Raw genomic sequence first — 25,064 nt, 5'->3', positions numbered from 1 at the left:
TCTACAAAAAACCGAAAACCTCCATTTCCGCATTTAATCCTTGAGGGAGGATAGAATCAAACTCAAAAATTTTTCTCGATTCAATTCTGGACATTTTACTTATGTGATCTCCTCCTCTCCAGTGTATATTAACCTTCTCTAGGGCTGCAAAAGTCATTCCTTGTTGGTCTTGGTTGTGTGCCATCTTAAAATGGAGTGATAAAGTGTGTTTATCATATCCCTTTTTAATATTTGAAATGTGTTCAGCAATAAGTTTTTTTTAGGGTTCTTTTAGTTCTGCCCACGTGCTGCTTCTTACATGGGCATTGAATAATGTATATGACACTCTCCGTATTGCAGGTCAAAAAATCTCTGATTTTATGTATATGGGTATTACTAGTGGATTTAACCTCAATAGTTTTTTGGGGGAATGTGGTGGATTTACATCCCATACATGAGCCACATCTATAAAAACCAGTTAAACCCATCCATTTTTGGATTGATGGTTTTTTCACAGATTTATTAGAGATAGTGGGTGCTACCAGTAAGCCCAAATTGGGAGCCCTAGAAAAGGTGATTAGAGGTCTATTTGGTAAAATGTGCCCAATTGTTCTATCTTTGACAATATGATGCCAGTGTTTGTTGATTATATATCTAATCTTTTTATACTGGGAATTAAATGGCAATATTATTCTTACATTGTCATTTATCTCATTCTTTGGTATTTCCAATTTTTCTAAAAAGAATGTGTTCCGGTCTAATTTGCGTACTGTTTCCAGAGAAGATTCTAGAATTTGCTCTGGATACTTCTTTTGTAAGAATTGATCTCTCAAATTGATGGCTTCTTCCTCAAAGGTTTCTTGTTTTGAGCAATTTCTTTTAATCCTTCTGAATTGCCCAGAGGGAATATTTATAAGCCATTGTGGCAGGTGGCAGCTATCAAATCGTATACTGTATATAACTGTTTTTGGATGTCGGTTTTTGATAAGTACTGCATAATATTGTTTCTTTCTCTATATTTATTTGCAGGTCCAAGAACTCAACGGAGGAACTACTTGTGGTAGCCGTGAAGTGCAAGTTCAGTAAGTTATTGTTGATGTCTTCCAAGAAGAGGTCAAGAGATGCTTGATCTCCTCTCCATACAAACAGCACGTCATCTATATAGCGGTTCCAGAGCACCAGGTCTGTCCCCAGTTTCGGAACAATGATGTTTTGTTCCCACTGTGCCATAAAAAGATTGGCATAACTGGGGGCAAACCTGGTGCCCATGGCCGTACCCTGTACCTGTACGTAATATTCTGTATCAAAATAAAAATAATTATGATTTAAAATAAATCGGACTGCCTCCGCTATATACTCAATTTGCTGGATAGGTAATTGGCCATCTTGTATTAATTGTTCCTTCATGGCTTGAATTCCCTGATCGTGATGAATTATCGTATATAGGGACTGTACATCTAATGTCCCTATAATCCAGGTTGGATCCCATTTGATTTTTTTTTTCGTTTTTATTATTTGTGTCATATCCTTAGTATAAGATCTAGTTTTTTTCACTACAGGTTGTAGTAATCTGTCTACATATTGAGATAAATTCGCAGTAAGTGAATTTATACCCGAAATAATGGGTCGTCCTGTTGGTTCAGTATGGCTTTTATGTAATTTTGGGATGCAATAAAAGACCGGTAATCCTGGTTGGGTATTTAAAATATATTTGTGCTCCTCCTTTGTTAAAATTTACTATTCCCCAACTTTTGGATTTGAGCTCCCCAACAATTAACAATGGACATCTGGAATCACATGGAGCAAAAACGATTGTTAGTCGAATCTTATTTATTTGACAATACAAATGAAATTCATATGTCAATAGAAAATACAATGTCTGATACATTTAAAGAGCTGGAATTTTTTGCACAGAAGCAACTCAAACAACGTTGGGAAATCAGAATGCTAAATCAATATACAAAACAAGGAAAAATTCCCAAAGGGTTGCTTCTGTCTAAAATACCAGCTCAAGACTTATGTAGTGAAGAGTTTGAACGGGAGTGGGACTCCTTTCTGCGATCACAATCCATAGGATTAATGGAGATGATCGTAAAGAGGAGGACCCAGATGCTTGAACAAATCACACTACAAATTGAACAAATGAAAATTAGGATTGAGAAACTACCAAAAAATGATGAATTTATACACTTACAAGAGCGCTTATGTAAAAATTTGGATAAAATGGAACATGATATTATTACGAAAAAAACAAGGAAAATATACAATATACAACATTCCCCAAAGAAATCCAAAAATCAGCAAATAGAAGATAACCCCAACAATCAATCGAAAACGCAAGTCCCTTGTGAGATAAGGGATACACACGTAGAACAAAATTACACAATACCCACGACCAATAGGTTTGAAATTTTTAGCGATAACCATTTTTTAGATCATACCCCGCCCCACCACAGAGCACGTCCGAGATGACATTCACCTCAACCGCACCCAAAAACACAACCGAAATCCCCAATAAAACAACAACACCAGTACAATTTGAGATACCGACACAACAGTCAAGAACGGAACCACTACCCACAACATCACTATCAACCACAACAATGGGAACACAGGGAACCACATTATGCACAACATTACCAACACAGATCACACCCACACGAAGGAAGAAAAAATTACGCAGGGGAAAAAAACAGAAAAAATCACGACAGATAAATCAAATAGACACTGACACTTCTAACGCCATTGTAAATTTAAGCACTACAACCCTCACAAAACCACAAATCGATTTATTGAACAAAGGCCTTAAATTTGCGCCAACCATTCAGTTAAACAAATTTGATACCTACATAGGAGTGGAAAAATTCATACGAAAATTATGTTTAAAAAAATATCACATAAAAAATCCTATCAGTTTAGAAACAACTAAACCAGTCAAACAGACATATACCCATACAAAGTTAAAAACTAGATCTAGAAAGTATCCTAGACAAGAAATAAGTCATGAAATGGCTACTTTCAGACAATCAGTAGAGTGCGATATAAGGAAAATAAAAACGTTAAGAAATGAGAACAATAACAATTTATCTAGACAAGAAATCCAGGCAGTTAAGCAATTACAAAAGGATAATAGTATAGTAATACGCCCCGCTGATAAAGGCGGAGCTATTGTCATTTTAGAAGCAAATAAGTACAATGATGAATGTAAGAGACAATTATCAGACACCCAAACTTATAAGAAATTAAAATCAGACCCCACACAAGACTACTATGTAGAATTAACTGAGTTGTGTAATAAGGGTCTGGGACAAGAAATTTTAACAAAGGAGGAGCACAAATATATTTTAAATACCCAACAAAGATTACCGATCTTTTATTGCATCCCAAAATTACATAAAAGCCATACTGATCCACCAGGACGACCCATTATTTCGGGTATAAATTCACTTACTGCGAATTTATCTCAATATGTAGACAGATTACTACAACCTGTAGTGAAAAAAACTAGATCTTATACTAAGGATACGACACAAATAATAAAAACGATCGAAAAAATCAAATGGGATCCAACCTGGATTATAGGGACATTAGATGTACAGTCCCTATATACGATAATTCATCACGATCAGGGAATTCAAGCCATGAAGGAACAATTAATACAAGATGGCCAATTACCTATCCAGCAAATTGAGTATATAGCGGAGGCAGTCCGATTTATTTTAAATCATAATTATTTTTATTTTGATACAGAATATTACGTACAGGTACAGGGTACGGCCATGGGCACCAGGTTTGCCCCCAGTTATGCCAATCTTTTTATGGCACAGTGGGAACAAAACATCATTGTTCCGAAACTGGGGACAGACCTGGTGCTCTGAAACCGCTATATAGATGACGTGCTGTTTGTATGGAGAGGAGATCAAGCATCTCTTGACCTCTTCTTGGAAGACATCAACAATAACTTACTGAACTTGCACTTCACGGCTACCACAAGTAGTTCCTCCGTTGAGTTCTTGGACTTGCAAATAAATATAGAGAAAGAAACAATATTATGCAGTACTTATCAAAAACCGACATCCAAAAACAGTTATATACGATTTGATAGCTGCCACCTGCCACAATGGCTTATAAATATTCCCTCTGGGCAATTCAGAAGGATTAAAAGAAATTGCTCAAAACAAGAAACCTTTGAGGAAGAAGCCATCAATTTGAGAGATCAATTCTTACAAAAGAAGTATCCAGAGCAAATTCTAGAATCTTCTCTGGAAACAGTACGCAAATTAGACCGGAACACATTCTTTTTAGAAAAATTGGAAATACCAAAGAATGAGATAAATGACAATGTAAGAATAATATTGTCATTTAATTCCCAGTATAAAAAGATTAGATATATAATCAACAAACACTGGCATCATATTGTCAAAGATAGAACAATTGGGCACATTTTACCAAATAGACCTCTAATCACCTTTTCTAGGGCTCCCAATTTGGGCTTACTGGTAGCACCCACTATCTCTAATAAATCTGTGAAAAAACCATCAATCCAAAAATGGATGGGTTTAACTGGTTTTTATAGATGTGGCTCATGTATGGGATGTAAATCCACCACATTCCCCCAAAAAACTATTGAGGTTAAATCCACTAGTAATACCCATATACATAAAATCAGAGATTTTTTGACCTGCAATACGGAGAGTGTCATATACATTATTCAATGCCCATGTAAGAAGCAGTACGTGGGCAGAACTAAAAGAACCTTAAAAAAACGTATTGCTGAACACATTTCAAATATTAAAAAGGGATATGATAAACACACTTTATCACTCCATTTTAAGATGGCACACAACCAAGACCCACAAGGAATGACTTTTGCAGCCCTAGAGAAGGTTAATATACACTGGAGAGGAGGAGATCACATAAGTAAAATGTCCAGAATTGAATCGAGAAAAATTTTTGAGTTTGATTCTATCCTCCCTCAAGGATTAAATGCGGAAATGGAGGTTTTCGGTTTTTTGTAGAATATGCGGGTGATAAACCATAATGTAAAATGAATTTGCCTCCTATTTTCTTGCAGATTTATGTCATGAACTAAATTAAATTTGTACATATGTACCTATCAAAAGAAATGTATTTATATGGGGTATACCCATGTTATTTATTACCATGACACACTCTGCAAAGAAAACTCAGAAATATTTATTATAAATTTATACAATTAATTAATTTTATTATGCTGATATTTAATCATACTGTACTTATATATCTTATACAATTTTATCTATAAAAAATTATCAAATATTTTTAATGTATTTTTATTTTTTATATATTTTTATATGTTTATTTTTATATGCAATTTTATTAATGTATATTTATTTATTTATTATTTAAACTAGGTATCTATATAAACAACTATTATTATTACTATCACTTTTAAGCTACTGCCGTATAATTGTGTACTATTTTTCTATGTTTGCATCTCAAGTATTTGTATGGAATCCGAAGCTATATAGATAAAACGCATAATAACCGCATTGGATAGAGATGCCGACATAGCAAGATAACTATACTCTATTAAAAACCGTATTAAGGGAAATAATGAATGGATTCAACATGAACATGCGGTATATATTTTGTAGGTAGATTCATACTGCCATGTTGTTTCAAATCACATTACATACAAAATCGCACTCCACCAATATGGGATTTTATACATGTAAAATATGTTTTCCTAGACAAGAAGTTTATAATCATTTATCCAGCCAGTTCGTATGTTTTTAACAAATGTTATTATTATTATGCACACCTTGCTATGTTTAATAGAGCTTTTATATATACACACTACTATGATTGAAGGTTAAATAATCAGGGAATCCGTGTCCGGATTTTCAGACATTCCCTGTGACGATGTAATAATCCTTAATGAGAGGCTGGACTTAGCCCTATATAAACCTCTACACAACAGACGAGACTTGACCACTGAGGAAGGAGTCACTGCCAACTCCGAAACGCGTCTGGTGTACACAGTCTCGAGGAAAGAAAGAAACCGCAGGCCACCATCTGCGCACCGTTTTAGAATTTTCAGAAGCGCTTCCACACAGCGGATAGGAAGAAACATAGGATTTCTTGTGTCTGGACAAAAGACACACAGTAATGCCGAACAACATTTGGGTCCTGACCACTCGACCCCGGCACCTAAACCTATTGTTTGCTTTGTCCTGGAGATCTACTCACCAGTTTAAATAAGCGGATCCAAAATCAGACCATCGGTGCTGTACCACGTGGGACGCCACGCTAAGCACGAGTGATCGGCCGCTCCATTACATCGAAACTGTGAGTAGTGTGTCCATACACAGTACAGTCTAGCAGCAGATTCTTTGTTATATGCTGTGAAGATTTAATACTACAAAGACTCTGCATGTACTTGCAATTATCGGCTTAGCCTGAACCCTTATTAACAAAAGAGACATCGCGCATCACACTTGCGCATCTGAATTGTTCCTAAAAAGACCGTCTATATAAACCTGCTACAATCAGCCAATATATCCATCAGTGATATTGTTGTATCCAACGACACCACCACCTCATGGTTTTATATGTCTTTTAATGTGCATGTTTTAATGATTGATTTTTGAGGATCCTCACCTTATTTTATTTAGTTGCTAATAAATAGCTTATTCACTTACTGGCTGGTCTCCTATGTGATTCTAGTTGTTGGTGTGCCCCTCTTATCCATTCATTTTAGATAAATCTGAAGGTGTCGACCCTCTGCAGAAAAATGAGGGGGAAGTTGCAGAGAGCGACGAGGAGAAAGCACAGATATTAAATATTTTTTTTCTCCACTGTATTCACTGAGGAAAATAAACTGTCAGATAAAATGCAGAATGTAAAAGTAAACTCCCCATTAAAAGTGCCCTGTCTGACCCAGGAAGAAGTACAACAGTGACTTAAACAGAATAAAATAGACAAATCGCCAGGGCCAGATGGCATACACCCCCGTATCCTAAGAGAATTAAGTAATGTCATAGCCAGACCCTTATTTCAGATATTTACAGACTCTATACTGACAGTGAGTGTTCCACAGGATTGGCGCATAGCAAATGTGGTGCCAATATTCAAAAAGGGTGCAAAAACAGACCCCGGAAACTATAGGCCGGTAAGTTTAACATCTGTTGTGGGTAAACTGTTTGAAGGTTTTCTAAGAGATGCTATCTTGGAGGCTCTCAATGAAAACAAGCAAATAACATAATATCAGCATGGCTCAATGATAGAAAACAGAGGGTGGTTATTAATGGTACACACTCAGATTGGGTCACTGTCACTAGCGGAGTACCTCATGGGTCAGTATTGGGCCCTATTCTCTTTAATATATGTATTAATGATCTAGTAGGAGGCTTGCACAGTAAAATATAAATTTTTGCAGATGACACTAAACTGTGTAAAGTAATTAACACTGAAGAGGACAATATACTGCTACCGATGGATCTGGATAGATTAGAGGCTTGGGCAGAGAAGTGGCAGATGAGGTTTAACACTGACAAATGTAAGGTTATGCACATGGGAAGGAATAATGCAAATCACCCGTACATACTAAATGGTAAAACACTGGGTAAGGCTACATGCACACGAACGTTGTTTGTTTCTGTGTCCATTCCATTTTTTTTGCGGATAGGATGCGGACCCATTCATTTCAATGGGTCCGCAAAAAACGCAGACAGCACACCGTGTGCTGTCCGCATCAGTATGTCCGTTCCATTGCCCCGCAAAAAAAATTGTGCATGTCCTATTTTTTTCTAGTTTGCAGACAAGGATAGGCATTATTACAATGGATCCGCAAAAAAAAACAGATGCCATACGGAACGTCATCCTTTTTTTTTGCGGACCGCAAAACACATACGGTCGTGTGCATGTAGCCTAACACTGACATGGAACAGGACCTAGAAATTTTAATAAACAGCAAACTAAGCAGTAAAAACCAGTGTCAGGCAGCTGCTGCCAAGGCCAATAAGATAATGGGTTGTATCAAAAGGGGCATAGATGCCCGTGATGAGAACATAGTCCTACAACTTTACAAATCACTAGTCAGACCACACATGGAGTACAGTGTACAGTTCTGGGCTCTTGTGAACAAAGCAGACATAGCAGAGCTGGAGAGGGTTCAGAGGAGGGCAACTACAGTAATAACTGGAACGGGGCAACTACAGTACCCTGAAAGATTATCAAAATTAGGGTTATTCACTTTAGAAAAAAGACAACTGTGGGGAGATTTAATTGCTATGTATAAATATATCAGGGGTCAGTACAGAGATCTATCCCATCATCTATTTATCCCCAGGACTGTGACTGTGTCGAGGGGACACCCTCTGCGTCTGGAGGAAAGAAGGTTTGTACACAAGCAAAGAAAATTATTCTTTACAGTAAAAGCAGTGAGACTATGGAACTCTCTGCCTGAGGAGGTGGTAAAGGTGAGTACAATAAAAGAATTCAAGAGGGGCTTGGATGAATTTCTGCAGTGTAATAATATTACAGGATATAGCTACTAGAGAGGGGTCGTTGATCCAGGGAGTTATTCTGATTGCCTTATTGGAGTCGGGAAGGAATTTTTCCCTCCTTAAGTGGGGAAAATTGGCTTGTACCTTACATTTCCATTCCATTTTTTTTGCAGATAGGATGCGGACCCATTAATTTCAATGGGTCCGCAAAAAACACGGAAAGCACACCGGGTGCTATCCGCATCAGTGTGTCCGTTCCATTGCCCAGCAAAAAAAAATTGTGCATGTCCTATCTTTTTCTAATTTGCGGACAAGGGTAGGCATTATTACAATGGATCCGCAAAAAAAAACAGATGCCATACGGAACATCATCCACTTTTTTTTGCGGACCGCAAAACACATACGGTCGTGTGCATGTAGCCTAACACTGACATGGAAAAGGACCTAGGAATTTTAATAAACAGCAAACTAAGCAGTAAAAACCAGTGTCAGGCAGCTGCTGCCAAGGCCAATAAGATAATGGGTTGCATCAAAAGGGGCATAGATGTCCGTGATGAGAACATAGTCCTACCGCTTTACAAATCACTAGTCAGACCACACATGGAGTACTGTGTACAGTTCTGGACTCTTGTGAACAAGGCAGACATAGCAGAGCTGGAGAGGGTCCAGAGGAGGGCAACTAAAGTAATAACTGGAATGGGGCAACTACAGTACCCTGAAAGATTATCAAGATTAGAGTTATTCACTTTAGAAAAACGACAACTGTGGGGAGAACTAATTACTATGTATAAATATATCAGGGGACAGTACAGAGATCTCTTCCATCATCTATTTATCCCCAGGACTGTGACTGTGTCGAGGGGACACCCTCTGCGTCTGGAGGAAAGAAGGTTTGTACACAAATATAGAAAAGGATTCTTTACGGTAAGAGCAGTGAGACTATGGAACTCTCTACTCGAGGAGGTGGTGATGGGGAGTACAATAAAATAATTCAAGAGGGGCTTGGATGAATTTCTGCAGTGTAATAATATTACAGGCTATAGCTACTAGAGAGGGGTCGTTGGTCGTTGGGTTATTCTGAGTGCCTTATTGGAGTCGGGAAGGACTTTTTCCCTCCTTAAGTAAGGAAAATTGTCTTGTACCTTACAGGGTATTTTTGCCTTCCTCTGGATCAACTTGCAGGATAACAGGCTGAACTGGATAGACAAATGTATTTTTTTGGCCTTATATACTATGTTAATATGTGAGCATCTAACAAGACGAGTTGCTTCTTACGCTCAAGAACTATGGGTATGATAAAGGATGACATAGTGTTCCAGCAGGACAATGACCGGAAGCATACTTCAAAATTGGCGAATAAATGGTTCAATGACAATGAAGTAGAGGTGCTGGATTGGCCCCCACAGTCCCCAGAATTCAACCCAATTGAAAACATGTGGGTAGAGTTCAAGGAAAAACTATATTCGTACCCAAGTCTAGCAATATTGAATAGAGTTGAGCGAACACCTGGATGTTCGGGTTCGACGGGTTCGGCCGAACTTCACAAAAAAGTTCGAGTTCAGGACCCGAACTTAACCCCGAACCCCATTGAAGTAAATGGGGACCCGAACTTTTGAGCACTAAAATGGCTGTAAAAATGTCATGGAAAGGGGGCTAGAGGGCTGCAAAATGTGGTTAAGAGCATGGCAAGTGCTCTGCAAACAAATGTGGATAGGCAAATGACTTTAAATAACATAAAATATGTAAAAATGAAAATAATAATCTTGATCTAGGAGGACGAGGTCCATATGAAGTAGGAGGTTGAGGAGGCGGTTGATGTGGCGGTGTAGGTGGAAGTGGCGGTGGAGGAGGAGGAGGTAGCCTACACTGCTTTTTAGTTTTAAATTTATTTATATATTTTTTAAATTAGGGTACACCCCAAAACATTGGGAAATATAACCTGTGATAACCCCCTCCAGTCGTGCTAAACACACGTTCAGACAATACACTGGCTGCAGGGCAGGCCAGCACCTCCAAGGTGGAGTGCTGGCAACACAGGGACATTCCTTCAGTTCTATGAGGCAGTCTTCAAGAACCTGATCTTTTCTGACCAGGAAAGAGCAGGCCGGAGTACCTCGGGAACTGGAGGCACCTGGATCATCCCTGGCCAACACTTTCCAGGTGTGGTCCAACAAAACTGCCACCTTATCCCGTAGTTTCCAAAATGGGGTCACTTTTATGGAGTTTCTACTCTAGGGGTGCATCAGGGGGGCTTCAAATGGGACATGGTGTAAATAAACCAAATGTAAGCCTCCCAAAGTGACTTCAGACCTGAACTGGTCCCTAAAAATTGGGTTTTTGAAAATTTCAGAAAAATTTCAAGATTTGTTTCTAAAATTCTAAGGCTTGTAACTTCCCCAAAAACTAAAATGTCATTCCCAAAATGATCCAAACATGAAGTAGACATATGGGGAATGTAAAGTAATAACTATTTTTGTAGATATTACTATGTATTATAGAAGTAGATAAAATGAAATTTGCTAATTTTGCCCAAATTTTGGTAAATTTGGTATTTTTTTACAAATAAAAATGATTTTTTTTTTTTACTTCATTTTACCAGTGTCATGAAGTACAATATGCGACTAAAAAACTGTCTCAGAATGGCCTGGATAAGTCAAAGCGTTTTAATGTTATCACCACTTAAAGTGACACTGGTTAGATTTGCAAAAAATGGCCTGGTCCTTAAAGGGAGTCTGTCACCTCCATATGGCCATATACACTCACCTAAAGAATTATTAGGAACACCTGTTCTATATCTCATTAATGCAATTATCTTGTCAACCAATCACATGGCAGTTGCTTCAATGCATTTAGGGGGGTGGTCCTGGTCAAGACAATCTCCTGAACTCCAAACTGAATGTCAGAATGGGAAAGAAAGGTGATTTAAACAATTTTGAGCATGGCATGGTTGTTGGTGCCAGACGGGCCGGTCTGAGTATTTCACAATCTGCTCAGTTACTGGGATTTTCCCGCACAACCATTTCTAGGGTTTACAAAGAATGGTGTGAAAAGGGAAAAACATCCAGTATGCGGCAGTCCTGTGGGCAAAAATGCCTTGTGGATGCTAGAGGTCAGAGGAGAATGGGCCGACTGATTCAAGCTGATAGAAGAGCAACGTTGACTGAAATAACCACTCGTTACAACTGAGGTATGCAGCAAAGCATTTGTGAAGCCACAACATGCACAACCTTGAGGCGGATGGGCTACAACAGCAGAAGACCCCACCGGGTACCACTCATCTCCACTACAAATAGGAAAAAGAGGCTACAATTTGCACAAGCTCACCAAAATTGGACTGCTGAAGACTGGAAAAATGTTGCTTGGTCTGATGAGTCTCGATTTCTGTTGAGACATTCAAATGGTAGAGTCCGAATTTGGCGTAAACAGAATGAGAACATGTATCCATCATCTGATGGCGCCCTCCTATTCCCTTGCGTCATCCTAAGGTCCGGCCGAGATCCCGCGACTGTGCACTGCTTTGCCGGGCCAGAGCATGCGCACTGCGATGCCCATTGTGGGCATTGCATCGCTTTAACTACTGCGCATGCGCCGGCAAACGCCATATTGCCGCTGGTTTTGCAGCGTTCGCCGGAGCATGCGCAGTAGTTAAAGCGATGCTGTGCCAACAATGGGCATCGCAGTGCGCATGCTCCGGCCCGGCGATGCAGTGCACAGTCGCGGGATCTCGGCCGGACCTTAGAATGAAGCAAGGGAATAGGAGGGTGGGCATATTCTCTCCCTCACAGCAGCAGCATCCTCTCCCTACACTAAGCACAGCAGAGTGAATTGCAGCGCTACGTGACTCCAGCTTATATAGAGGCTGGGTCACATGCTGCACTGGCCAATCACAGCCTTGCCATTAGTAGGCATGGCTGTGATGGCTTCTAAGGACACAGAGTTAAACGCTTGTTGATTGGCTGCTCTGCAGCCTTACAATAAAGCGCCAAGAAATCGCTGAACACTGAACCCGAACTTGAACTTTTACTGAAATGTTCAGGTTCGGGTCTGGGGTCCAAAAATCCTAAAGTTTGGTACGAACCCGAACTTTACAGTTTGGGTTCGCTCAACCCTAGTATTGAATTAACAATGGGAACCTGCAGAAGAGACCTGGGGACAGATTTCAGTTGAGACATGCTTGCATCTGATAGAGAGTTTGCCCAGAAAAATTCAGGCAGTGTTGAAAGCCAAAGGTGAATTTACAAAATAATAAAAATTAAAACTCAGAATTTTAGGAGCAAAACAGTAACAATGCAGTTACATGACAAGAATCCGCATAACTAATCATATGCTAAATAGTTGCAAGTACAATTCATGTATGAGATAGCCAAGATGATGGTCTATAAAATGATAGTAGTCGCACGTTCGAAACTGTAGTGGATGGTGAGATATGTGGCCTGAAAATCAAAAGTTCAAAACATTGTTACCCTTTTGTTCATCAGTGTACGTATATATATATATTCAACGAATGAAGAGGCAGCACTTCCAGTTTTTGGTGATAGGGTGACGACCCCATACTTTATTCCCAGCAACGTTTCAGCCTTCTCAATGAGGCCTTTGTCAAGCTTATATGCTTCTACAGAATATACTCTCATTGATACATATGCAGCATAATATACACTCACCTAAAGAATTATTAAGAACACCAGACTAATACGGTGTTGGACCCCCTTTTGCCTTCAGAACTGCCTTAATTCTATGTGGCATTGATTCAACAAGGTGCTGATAGCATTCTTTAGAAATGTTGGCCCATATTGATAGGATAGCATCTTGCAGTTGATGGAGATTTGAGGGATGCACATCCAGGGCACGAAGCTCCCGTTCCACCACATCCCAAAGATGCTCTATTGGGTTGAGATCTGGTGACTGTGGGGGCCATTTTAGTACAGTGAACTCATTGTCATGTTCAAGAAACCAATTTGAAATGATTCGAGCTTTGTGACATGGTGCATTATCCTGCTGGAAGTAGCCATCAGAGGATGGATACATGTTCTCATTCTGTTTACGCCAAATTCGGACTCTACCATTTGAATGTCTCAACAGAAATCGAGACTCATTAGACCAGGCAACATTTTTCCAGTCTTCAACAGTCCAATTTTGGTGAGCTCGTGCAAATTGTAGCCTCTTTTTTTCTATTTGTAGTGGAGATGAGTGGTACCCGGTGGGGTCTTCTGCTGTTGTAGCCCATCCGCCTCAAGATTGTGCATGTTGTGGCTTCACAAATTCTTTGCTGCATACCTCAGTTGTAACGAGTGGTTATTTTAGTCAACGTTGCTCTTCTATCAGCTTGAATCAGTCGGCCCATTCTCCTCTGACCTCTAGCATCCACAAGGCATTTTTGCCCACAGGACTGCCGCATACTGGATGTTTTTCCCTTTTCACACCATTCTTTGTAAACCCTAGAAATGGTTGTGCGTGAAAATCCCAGTAACTGAGCAGATTGTGAAATACTCAGACCGGCCCGTCTGGCACCAACAACCATGCCACGCTCAAAATTGCTTAAATCACCTTTCTTTCCCATTCTGACATTCAGTTTGGAGTTCAGGAGATTGTCTTGACCAGGACCTCACCCCTAAATGCATTGAACCAACTGCCATGTGATTGGTTGACTAGATAATTGCATTAATGAGAAATAGAACAGGTGTTCCTAATAATTCTTTAGGTGAGTGTATATATATATATATATATATATATATATATAGTACAGACCAAAAGTTTGGACACACCTTCTCATTCAAAGAGTTTTCTTTATTTTCATGACTATGAAAATTGTAGGTTCACACTGAAGGCATCAAAACTATGAATTAACACATGTGGAATTATATACATAACAAACAAGTGTGAAACAACTGAAAATATGTCATATTCTAGGTTCTTCAAAGTAGCCACCTTTTACTTTGATTACTGCTTTGCACACTCTTGGCATTCCCTTGATGAGCTTCAAGAGGTAGTCCCCTGAAATGCTTTTCACTTCACAGGTGTGCCCTGTCAGGTTTAATAAGTGGGATTTCTTGCCTTATAAATGGGGTTGGGACCATCATTTGCGTTGAGGAGAAGTTAGGTGGCTACACAGCTGATAGTCCTACTGAATAGACTGTTAGAATTTGTATTATGGCAAGAAAAAAGCAGCTAAGTAAAGAAAAACGAGTGGCCATCATTACTTTAGGAAATGAAGGTCAGTCAGTCAGCTGAAAAATTGGGAAAACTTTGAAAGTAAGGGCTATTTGACCATGAAGGAGAGTGATGGGGTGCTGCGCCAGATGACCTGGCCTCCACAGTCACCGGACCTGAACCCAATCGAGATGGTTTGGGGTGAGCTGGACCGCAGAGTGAAGGCAAAAGGGCCAACAAGTGCTAAGCATCTCTGGGAACTCCTTCTAAACTGTTGGAAGACCATTTCAGGGGACTACCTCTTGAAGCTCATCAAGAGAATGCCAAGAGTGTGCAGAGCAGTAATCAAAGCAAAAGGTGGCTACTTTGAAGAACCTAGAATATGACATATTTTCAGTTGTTTCACACTTGCTTGTTATGTACAGTACAGACCAAAAGTTTGGACACACCTTCTCATTCAAAGAGTTTTCTTGATTTTCATGACTATGAAGGCATCAAAACTATGAATGAACACATGTGGAATTATATACATAACAAACAAGTGTGAAACAACTGAAAATATGTCATATTCTAGGTTCTTCAAAGTAGCCACCTTTTGCTTTGATTACTGCTTTGCACACTCTTGGCATTCTCTTGATGAGCTTCAAGAGGTAGTCCCCTGAAATGGTCTTCCAACAGTCTTGAATGAGTTCCCAGAGATGCTTAGCACTTGTTGGCCCTTTTGCCTTCACTCTGCGGTCCAGCTCACTCCAAACCATCTCGATTGGGTTCAGGTCCGGTGACTGTGGAGGCCAGGTCATCTGGCGCAGCACCCCATCACTCTCCTTCATGGTCAAATAGCCCTTACTTTCAAAGTTTTCCCAATTTTTCGGCTGACTGACTGACCTTCATTTCTTAAAGTAATGATGGCCACTCGTTTTTCTTTACTTAGCTGCTTTTTTCTTGCCATAATACCAATTCTAACAGTCTATTCAGTAGGACTATCAGCTGTGTATCCACCTGACTTCTCCTCAACGCAACTGATGGTCCCAACCCCATTTATAAGGCAAGAAATCCCACTTATTAAACCTGACAGGGCACACCTGTGAAGTGAAAACCATTTCAGGGGACTACCTCTTGAAGCTCATCAAGAGAATGCCAAGAGTGTGCAAAGCAGTAATCAAAGCAAAAGGTGGCTACTTTGAAGAACCTAGAATATGACATATTTTCAGTTGTTTCACACTTGTTTGTTATGTATATAATTCCACATGTGTTAATTCATAGTTTTGATGCCTTCAGTGTGAATCTCCAATTTTCATAGTCATGAAAATCAAGAAAACTCCTTGAATGAGAAGGTGTGTCCAAACTTTTGGTCTGTACTGTATATATCGGAGTATTATACGCCACCTAATAGACATTACATACGTAAAAATTAAGCAATGCTCAGAATCTTACCCAATGCATATCCCATGCATGTAGCAATGTCTGAAATGGCATATATCCCACCATACACAGATGTATGACGTAGATCTACCAGTTGTCCCATGATAGGCATGATTGATGCATCAATCATTCCAACAGCAATACCAGTGGCAATATTAGGACCAATAAGATCATATATATTGGAAGGTCGTGGAATCTAGATGGGAAAGGAGAGTGTAGATGCACAAGATACAGATTAGAAAATTAAAATTTGATTGTGATTTAATTTTATGAACATTTTTCTGCTCGTTGTCTGAACATGTACATTTGAGGCATCAGTAGATGGGCATCCAATACCCATAGAAACAACCAGGTTGACATTAGACAATGCAAAGCCAGTGCACTCATGAGGCAGAGGCCTTTCTACCATGCACTGAGCTATCTATACTGACCAATATGAGACTAACTCCTGTGATTATCATCCCTACAAGTGCACACAGCCACCTGAAAGAAAGAAGATGTTGGTTTAGTCTTGAGAGAATTCATGACATTGAACATGTACCAGTAGAATAGGAATAGACCAACCTCTTCATCTTGTATGACAGAAAGCCAAACAGGTTGGTACATAGGGCATACGCAACACCAGCAGGTAGGAAAACCAAACCTGTCAAAAGTAAACATGTGCAGGTGATAAATTACATGATAATTGTGTAGTGTTGGTTGTTACAGACACGTAGATACGAAATGTCATTTGTAATTTTGTAATTTTTCCATTGAAAAGCTTTTTTTTTCCAATAAAAAATGTGTATTTTTTATTTTGGAGATTTTCCTATTTAATAAAACTTTAACTTTCATAACAAGCAGGCTGTGCTAGAGTGGTATAGCCTGATAGGCATACACTCCAGGCAGGCTTGGACCTTCATTAGGCCCCAGGCTGCCATACCGGCATCCTGTAGCAGCCCTCTCCCTCTAAACTACTTAGGTGCCGCAGTCTCTATTGACCACAGTTTCTAAGGGGTTAAAAGGCCTTGATCGGTGCTTCTGCCAATCCGGACCCTTTGAGCAGGATCCCTGCTCTCATGTTAGAACCAAGACCCTTTCATGACTACATGGGAGACCCGTACAGCATGTGGTGTATTGGCAGTCACTAGCGGGTTAAAGGAAAATGGCATAAGAAACCAGTGTTCTGAATAGTAGACTAATGAATGAGAATATTAAAGGGACTGTGTCACGACATGATACCTTGGCCATATTCTTGCTAAAGCATATGGACATCTTAGAGGGGGCTCCCCATCTGGGGCACTGTGCAGGGAAATTCAAAGTAGATAAGTTGTGACCATTACCTATTGTGATTGGGGATCCAGTGTTCTTTATATGTATCATTGTAATTAGAGATGAGGGAATCGAAGCTGACGAAGTCAAATTTGTTCCGGATTTCAGGAAAAATTTGATTCTGAATCAATGCGAAATTCCTCTCGCTTCGTGGCAACGAATCGCAGTTTTTTCTAACATCGCGGCTACAATGGTGGCTACATGTGTGATGACAAGGAACTCAGGGAAGAGCGGAATGATCCATAATGCCATGCACACAGCCAATCAGCAGCTAGCCAGTGATGTCACAGCCCTATAAATACGGCAGCCATCTCAGATTCTGCCATTCACCATTGTACTTTGTTCAGGGACAGACGTTTATGCAGGTGCTAGGGAGAGTGAAAGAAAACCTCATTGTGAAAAAAAAAAGCGTTTTATGAGTGCATGATAAGGATAGGGAGGAATCATTTCACATCATCTAAGTGCAGGGACAGACGTTTCAAGCGCTAGGGAGAGTGATAAAGAAAACATTGTGAAAAACAAAGCGGTTTATTTATTTTTTCCCTCCTCCCCAATTGGCTGTCATCGCTACAGCTCTATCAAATGCAGCTATAATTACGATGATAATTGTGTCTTAACAGTCACACGTGCCGCTCACCGTTTCTTTTCCATATCCTCATAAATTTTAATTTGTCGAAGGTACTGGATCCATTCATTTAGCGAGGGTGGGGAGACAGACCCCCAGTATTTGATTAAGATAACTTTTGCCGCCATCAAACCCCTCATCCAGATCTGTCTGACCTGGACCGGAATTACCGTATCTGAAGCAAAATATCTCAACATTAGCGTCAACATCCCGGAGTTATATGTCGAAGAGGACTCCTTTTTTAGGGCTACAAAAACCTGTTCCCAGTACCATTTTAATTTGCTGCAGTTCCAAAGTAAATGGCCAAAATCCGCATTCACACATCCACATTTCGGACAGCAGCCATCTCGGCCTTTATTTTGAGGAAATTTCTCTTGGGTTTTTGGCGTATAGTACAATCGGTGCAAGATCTTAAATTGAATTAATCTGTGAGCATTAGAAATTGTGGCCTTTCTTACATTTCTATAAATACTGGTCCATTGTAGTGGGGGGCAATGCAACTCTTGCTCCCATTTACTTGGGCTTTTAAATACAGTTATGCTTGCCAATGCCATTTGAAGTTTACAGTATAAGCTCGCTATCTTAACCCTCTCATCTATCTGGGCATAACAATAATCAAAAAATAAATTCTCCCGTGGAAAAATATAACCTTTTTTGCTAGAAGCCTCATATACGTGTTTTAGACGTGCATACATAAACAAATCTAATGATGTACTATCAGTGAAACTAAATTCCAAAAAGGATTTAAAATGTCCTAAAGAAAAAAGATGGCTCACATTGACAACCCCCTTACGGAGCCAATAAATAAAATCAGTGATTTTGAAAAATACCACCAGATTCCTGTTCTCCCACAGAGGGGTGAAGGCAAAAGAGTAGAAGACTTTAAGAATCCTCTTGAGCTTATTCCAAACCCTCTGTAGGGTACAGGGTATCAATAGGGACTTCCTCAATCCCAAATAACCAGATTCCAAACATGTGAAAATATTCTCTATTGGTTTATCCATAACCTGAGTTATGAATCTGTGCACATAAATAATATCCTTGAAAAAAAGGAAGTGAGAGAGTCCTACAGAAAACATCATTGGGGAAAAAATACAATTTACAAGTGCAGGGAAAGATTATTTGGGGATCCAAATAACCATTATACAGCTCTGTCATTCCAGCAATTTGTTGTAGGGGTGCAGTGTTATGTTGAAAAGCCTTTAGTGACTTATATCTGTGGAAAAAGAGAAATATATACTCTGTTCACTTCTGCAGCATGTAAGAAGGTACCTGGAATGATCATGGCTGGAAGGTATGTGTCACCGAGTTTCCTGGCCTCGGTGAAGTAAGAGACAATATTTTATGTGTCAGCAGCAGCTATTGCTAATTGACACCGTGAGATTTAGCATGGCTGTCGTAGCTGATCCGGGACAGCTCTTACTGGGAGTAGTCAAAGTGCTAGGTGGGTGACTTGAGGTTTGAGCCGGGCTGGAGGAATCAGGCCCCTCTAAAGGCAAACAGGCCGCCTATGGACTTGATGAGGCTGAACTGCTAACAGGGTGTGAATTAACACCCAGGAGAAAAGGTGACTTTTATTGTTTATGGAATTTCCTTGTGTGTGAACAAACACCAAGCCACCTGCGTTTTGTGATACACCTTATCTGCATTTTGTTATACACCAGTGTGTGAATAAACACCGCTGTCTGATTCAAGAACTGTGTACTTTGCCTCTATACTGCATCCGCTAGTCCTAACTACCAGAGCGAATCCCCACAAGCTATATATGGTGAAAGCATTTAGTGCCCTATTATAGTACCGTACGAGAAAAATAGACGCTGTTCACATTTGGTGTTATTTGCACTAAAAGCGTTTCTTGTCATATTTCTAAAGAAAAAGAGAAAAATATACGCCGTTCACATTTGGTGTTATTTGCTCTAAAAACATCTATTGTCAGTTCAGTACAATATGAGAAAAATAGACACTGTTCACATTTGGTGTTATTTGCGCTATAAGCGTTTCTTGTCATATTTCTAGAGAAAAAGAGAAAAATACAAGCAGTTCACATTTGGTGCTATTTGCGCTAACAGCGTTTCATGTCATATTTCTAGAGAAAAAGAGAAAAATACATGCTGTCCACATTTGGAGTCATCTGTGCATGAATAATTTAGTGGCCTATTTCAGTACAATACGAGAAATATATACTCAGTTCACGTTTGCTGTTATTTGCAAAGAAATAATTTACTGGCCTATTTCAGTCCAAAAAGGGGTGTTTTAATTTCCGTTTCATTTGTTTAGTTCAGCTACACGCATGTTCTAGTATTTTAGGCAGAGAAGTGCCAGGACATGCACAGAGGAGTGGCAGAGGCATGAATGTTTCTGGCGCAAGCAGAGGTCACAGCAGAGTAAGGGGTCGTGGCAGCAGTAGTCGCAGCGAGAGGCCTGAGCTCCTGGTGTCATCTAGCGGACGTGTCTTGACGAGCAACCCAGCGGTTATTGATTGGTTAACTCGGTAATCCCAAGTGACATCAGACACACCCAGCCAACAGTCGGTGGGTTCATCAGACACAACCCTTAGTTGGTATGGCCCGGGAGCAGGCCCTGTGCCCTCACCTGTCCTCAACCTGCCTCTGTCCAGCTCAGCTTCACTCAGCGAGGAACAGCTACTAGTAGAGGACAGTCAGCAGCTACTGGCCAGCAAAGATCTAAGGAGACATCTGCCGCTTCCTCCGCCAGGCGAGCAAGTAGTGATAAGAAGAGTGGCACGGGAGCTTGTGCTGCGAGTGGTCAGGCTCCTGAATCAGAGGCAGTTGAGGACAAAAGTGATGTGCAGACACTAATCGATGATGATGAAGCCGTTCACACTTGGGAGCCAGGTGCAGAAGGGGCTTCATCATCATCAGGAGAAGAGGGTGTCAGCTTGCCCTTGAGGCAGCGGTGGAGCCATCAAGGTGGTAGAATGGCTAGGAGTCAGCAGGGTGGCAGCAGTGGGAGTTAGAGAGCCAAACGTGCCCGGGGTAGACCACCTGCTTCACAGCAGCCTACCTGCCTGGTAAGTAGTGGTGCAGGGGTTCACGGAGGCAGCGGCAGTAGCAATCAGTCAGTGCAGACTTTTGGGGGGAAAATCACCTACTCGGCAGTGTGGCATTTTTTTTCTTCAAAGCACCAGAAGAGGTGAACGTGGCCATATGTCGCATCTGTGGGCAGAAGGTGAAGCGTGGCCAGGGTGCCAATGTTGGCACTACGGCCCTGCGTCAACATATGCAGCGTCGCCATACAGTGGCCTGGGAGAACCGTGGCTCCGATGTAATAGTCCAGCCTGCTGCAGCACCTGCTACATCACCCAGTGGCACGCACCCAGTTTCAGCCAGTCAAGGCTCCACCACCTCAGCCCAAGGCTCCACTTTTCAGCGAGGACGAGCTACTAGAAGACAGTCAGCAGGTACTGGCCAGCCAAGATGTGGAGAAGACATCTGCCCCTCCCTTTGGTAGGCGGGCAAGTAGTGATGAGGAAAGTGGCGTGGGAGCTGGTGTTGCAAGCAGTCAGGCTCCTGAACCAGAGACGGTTGAGGAGAACATAAGTGAAGTGCAGACAGTACTCGATGATGATGATGTAGCTGATCGCACTTGGGAGCCAGGTGACAAAGGGGCTTCATCATCATTGGGAGAAGAGGGTGGCAGATTGCCCGTGAGCCAGCAAGTCGTTAGCAGGGTGGCAGCAGTGGGAGATCCGGAGCCAAACATGCCTGGGTTAGACCACCTGCTTCACAGGAGCCTACATGCCCAGGAAGTAGAGGTGCATGGGTTCACAGAGGCAGCGATGGTAGCAGTCAATCAGTGCGTAGTGTTGGGGGTAAATTCACCTACTCGGCGGTGTGGCAGTTTATTGTTAAGCCGCTGGAGGAGGTGAACATGGCCATATGTAGAATCTGTGGGCAGAAGGTGAAGCGTGGCCAGGGTGCCAATGTTGGCACCATGGTCCTGCATCAACATATGCAGCGTCACAATAAAGTGGCCTGGGAGAACCATGGCTCCCATGTGGTGGTCCAGCCTGCCGCAGCAACCGCTGCATCACCCAGTGGCACACACCCGGTTTCAGGCAGTCAAGGCTCCACCACCTCAGCCCAAGGGAGCTGTCAGTCCTTCCCATCATCTGCTGGTCCTGTTGCTCCTACTCCTCGTCAGTCATTCCGCCGATCACCGAAGCAATTGCCAAGAGACAACAGTATGCGTGCACGCATCCAATGGCGCAGAAGCTGAATGTGCGTGTCCTGTCCAAGTTGCTGGTGCTTCAGTCCCTCCCTTTCCAAGTGGTGGACTCTGCACCTTTCAGAGAACTGATGAGTTGTGCCGAGCCAAGGTGGAGAGTCCAAAGCCGTCATTTGTTTGCAAAAAAGGCAGTACCAGCCCTGCACACACATGTAGAACAGAAGGTGGCCAGTCCTTGAGCCTGTCGGTGTCTGCCAAAGTGCATGGCAGCGCAGACATGTGGAGCTGTAACTACGGTCAAGGACAATACATGTCCTTTACGGCCCACTGGGTGAATGTGGTTCCTGCACAGCCACACCAGCAACTTGGACAGGTCACGCCGCTTCCTCCTCCACGTTGTCATGCCATTGGTCGTGCGACAATGTCCACTTCTGCCTCCTCATCCTCCACCATGTACTCAGCCTCCACTGCAGGGACAAGTCACAGTGCCCCTCCAGCATACCACATTTGCAGGGCTTGGCGATGTCATGCTGTTCTGCACCTGGTTTGTCTTGGCGAATGGAGTCACACAAGGGAGGAACTGCTCTGTGTGATGCATCAAGAAATCGAATCCTGACTTTCTCCCCGACAACTCAAAATTAGAACTATGGTGACCGACCATGGTGAGAACATTGTGTCGGCGCTGCGTCAAGGAAGGCTGAGCCATGCGCCCTGCATGGCACACATGTTCAATATGGTTGTCCAGCGGTTCCTGAAGTCTTCCACCCATCTGCAAGACATCCTAAAAATGGCCAGGAAACTTTGCATGCACTTCAGCCACTCGTATACCGCAAAGCAAACCCTCCTTGAGTTGCAACTCTGCGCTCACATTCCACTGCCATGGCTGCTGGGGAGGGGTGGGGTGGCAGGTCAGGACCAGCTCCATCAGCAGCAGCCTGAGTCTAGAGTCGCTGATGAGTAGCTTTCTTCAACCACATAGTGAAGAAACTACTCACCAGCAGCAGCAGGTAGACCTAGAGCAGCACCTAAACCAGCAGGTGGTGGCATACTTGGACAGCACCCTGCCATCCCACATTGAAGATCCACTGGACTACTGGGTAGCCAAACTGGATTTGTGGCCACAACTAGCAGAGTTTGCCCTGGAAAAGCTGTCCTGCCCGGCCACTGGTGTGGCATCAGAGCGGGTGTTTAGTGCGGCAGGGGCCATAGTTTCCCCAAGGAGAACTGCCTGTCCACCCAAAATGTAGAGAGACTAACCTTTGTCAAGATGAATCAGGCGTGGATCAGCCAGGATTTCAAACCACCAATTCCAAATGCATCAGACTAGATCATCCATGGTGCTACACCAACACTTTGATACAATAGACCAGTTTCTTCTGACTACCTGCCTCAGCTACTACTTTAATGCTGCAACCCGGCTGATGCCACACATCTGATGCCAAGTGCTCCTAATTTCACCCACCTTCGTCAGTGGGTACTGGTATTGCCACCCACCGCCCACTCTGTTACCGGGTCACTTTCTGGTCTCCTGATACAGCTGCTGCTGCCATCTCCAAACTATGTCACCTTGCCACTCTGTGGTCTCCTCCTGCTGCTACCATCTCTACACTATGTCACCTTGACACTCTGTGGTCTCCTCCTGCTGCTGCCATCTACACACTATGTCAACTTGCCATTCTGTGGTCTCTTCATGCTGCTGCTGCTACTGCCATCTCCACACTATGTCTCCTTGCCACTCTGTGGGATCCTGCTGCTGCTGCTCCCATCTCGACAGTATGTCACCTTGCCACTCTGTGTTATCTTGCTGCTGCTGCCATCTCCACACTATGTCATCTTGCCACTCGGTGGCCTCATCATACTGCTGCTATCTACAGAATCTGTAATTGTGCCACTCATTGGCCTTCTCATGATGCTGCTGCTGCATCCGCCGCCTCCAGACTCGGTCATTTCTCCTGATGTTGCCACTAGTGATGAGCGAGCCCCAAAGTATTCGGGTGTTCAGCCCAAACACATTGCTATATTCATGTGCTTGACTGAGCACCCGAGTATAATGGAAGTCAATGGGGGACAACCAGGCACCCTCTTGCTCGGAAGAGAAGAGGGTATCTGGTTCAGAAAAAAAGGTTAGAAATTGATGGAAACCACATCAAAATGGTTTGGAAACAGCATTAATAGGATAGCTGAATGTATCTTAGATTCCTATTATGTACAACATACAATAAACAACCACACAAAGGTTGTATGCCAAAAGCCAGGTATGTGCAAGCCATCAATCTATGAGACAGATGACAGGTTTAGTCAGCATACCTTACAATGGCAGCTTTGCACACTATGAGATATTCCAAATCTGACTGAGAATAAGTAAACCTCAAACTTATTTAGCATCTGTTGGATGGCTTGGGTGGACCTGCACACTTAGATCAATATCATTAGGGCGACAAAAACTTTTCCGATTGTCCTAACACAGGCATGCTCAACCTGTGGCCCTCCAGCTGTTGCAAAACTAAAACTCCCATCATTCTCTGACACCCTACAGCTATCATCCTACAGAAGGGCATCGTGGGAGTTGAAGTTTTACAACAGCTGGAGGGCCGCAGGTTGAGCATCCTTGTCCTAACATAATATTCAAAAACCTTTCTATACAGTTTTGTCATGTAAAAACTCATTTGCATAAACATGGGCATATAGGAAAGACATGCAAATTAGCAGAATCTGCCTTGTTTTTCAGCTGTCATAAGACTATGAAAACCAATAGATAGCGATATTGAGTTATGAATAGCGCCCTCTATTGGTTTCACAGTCTTATGACAAGACAAATATTCTTGTCAGAAGACTATGAAACCAATAGAGGGCGATGTTCATAACTCAATAGCGCCCTCTATTGGTTTCATAGTCTTCTGACA

The 25,064-nt window shown here is 41.9% G+C and overlaps 1 protein-coding gene across 1 annotated transcript in view; it reads right to left on the bottom strand.

The window, feature by feature from the left end:
• Nucleotides 1-25,064, bottom strand: part of LOC120987803 (chromaffin granule amine transporter-like) — a 272,406-nt gene that overhangs the window by 11,447 nt on the left and 235,895 nt on the right. Inside the window, exons 12-14 of the mRNA XM_040415910.1 lie at nt 16,602-16,680; nt 16,469-16,520; nt 16,050-16,233 (exon numbers count right to left, since the gene is read on the bottom strand). Of these exons, the coding sequence (XP_040271844.1) occupies nt 16,050-16,233; nt 16,469-16,520; nt 16,602-16,680 (315 nt within the window). The remainder of the gene's footprint in view (nt 1-16,049; nt 16,234-16,468; nt 16,521-16,601; nt 16,681-25,064) is intronic.

The sequence above is a fragment of the Bufo bufo genome, chromosome 1, assembly GCF_905171765.1.
Source record: "Bufo bufo chromosome 1, aBufBuf1.1, whole genome shotgun sequence".
Classification (NCBI taxonomy): Eukaryota; Metazoa; Chordata; class Amphibia; order Anura; family Bufonidae; genus Bufo; species Bufo bufo.
The sequence above is the reverse complement of the archived record's forward strand: the minus strand, read 5'-3'. Positions and strand labels throughout refer to the sequence as shown.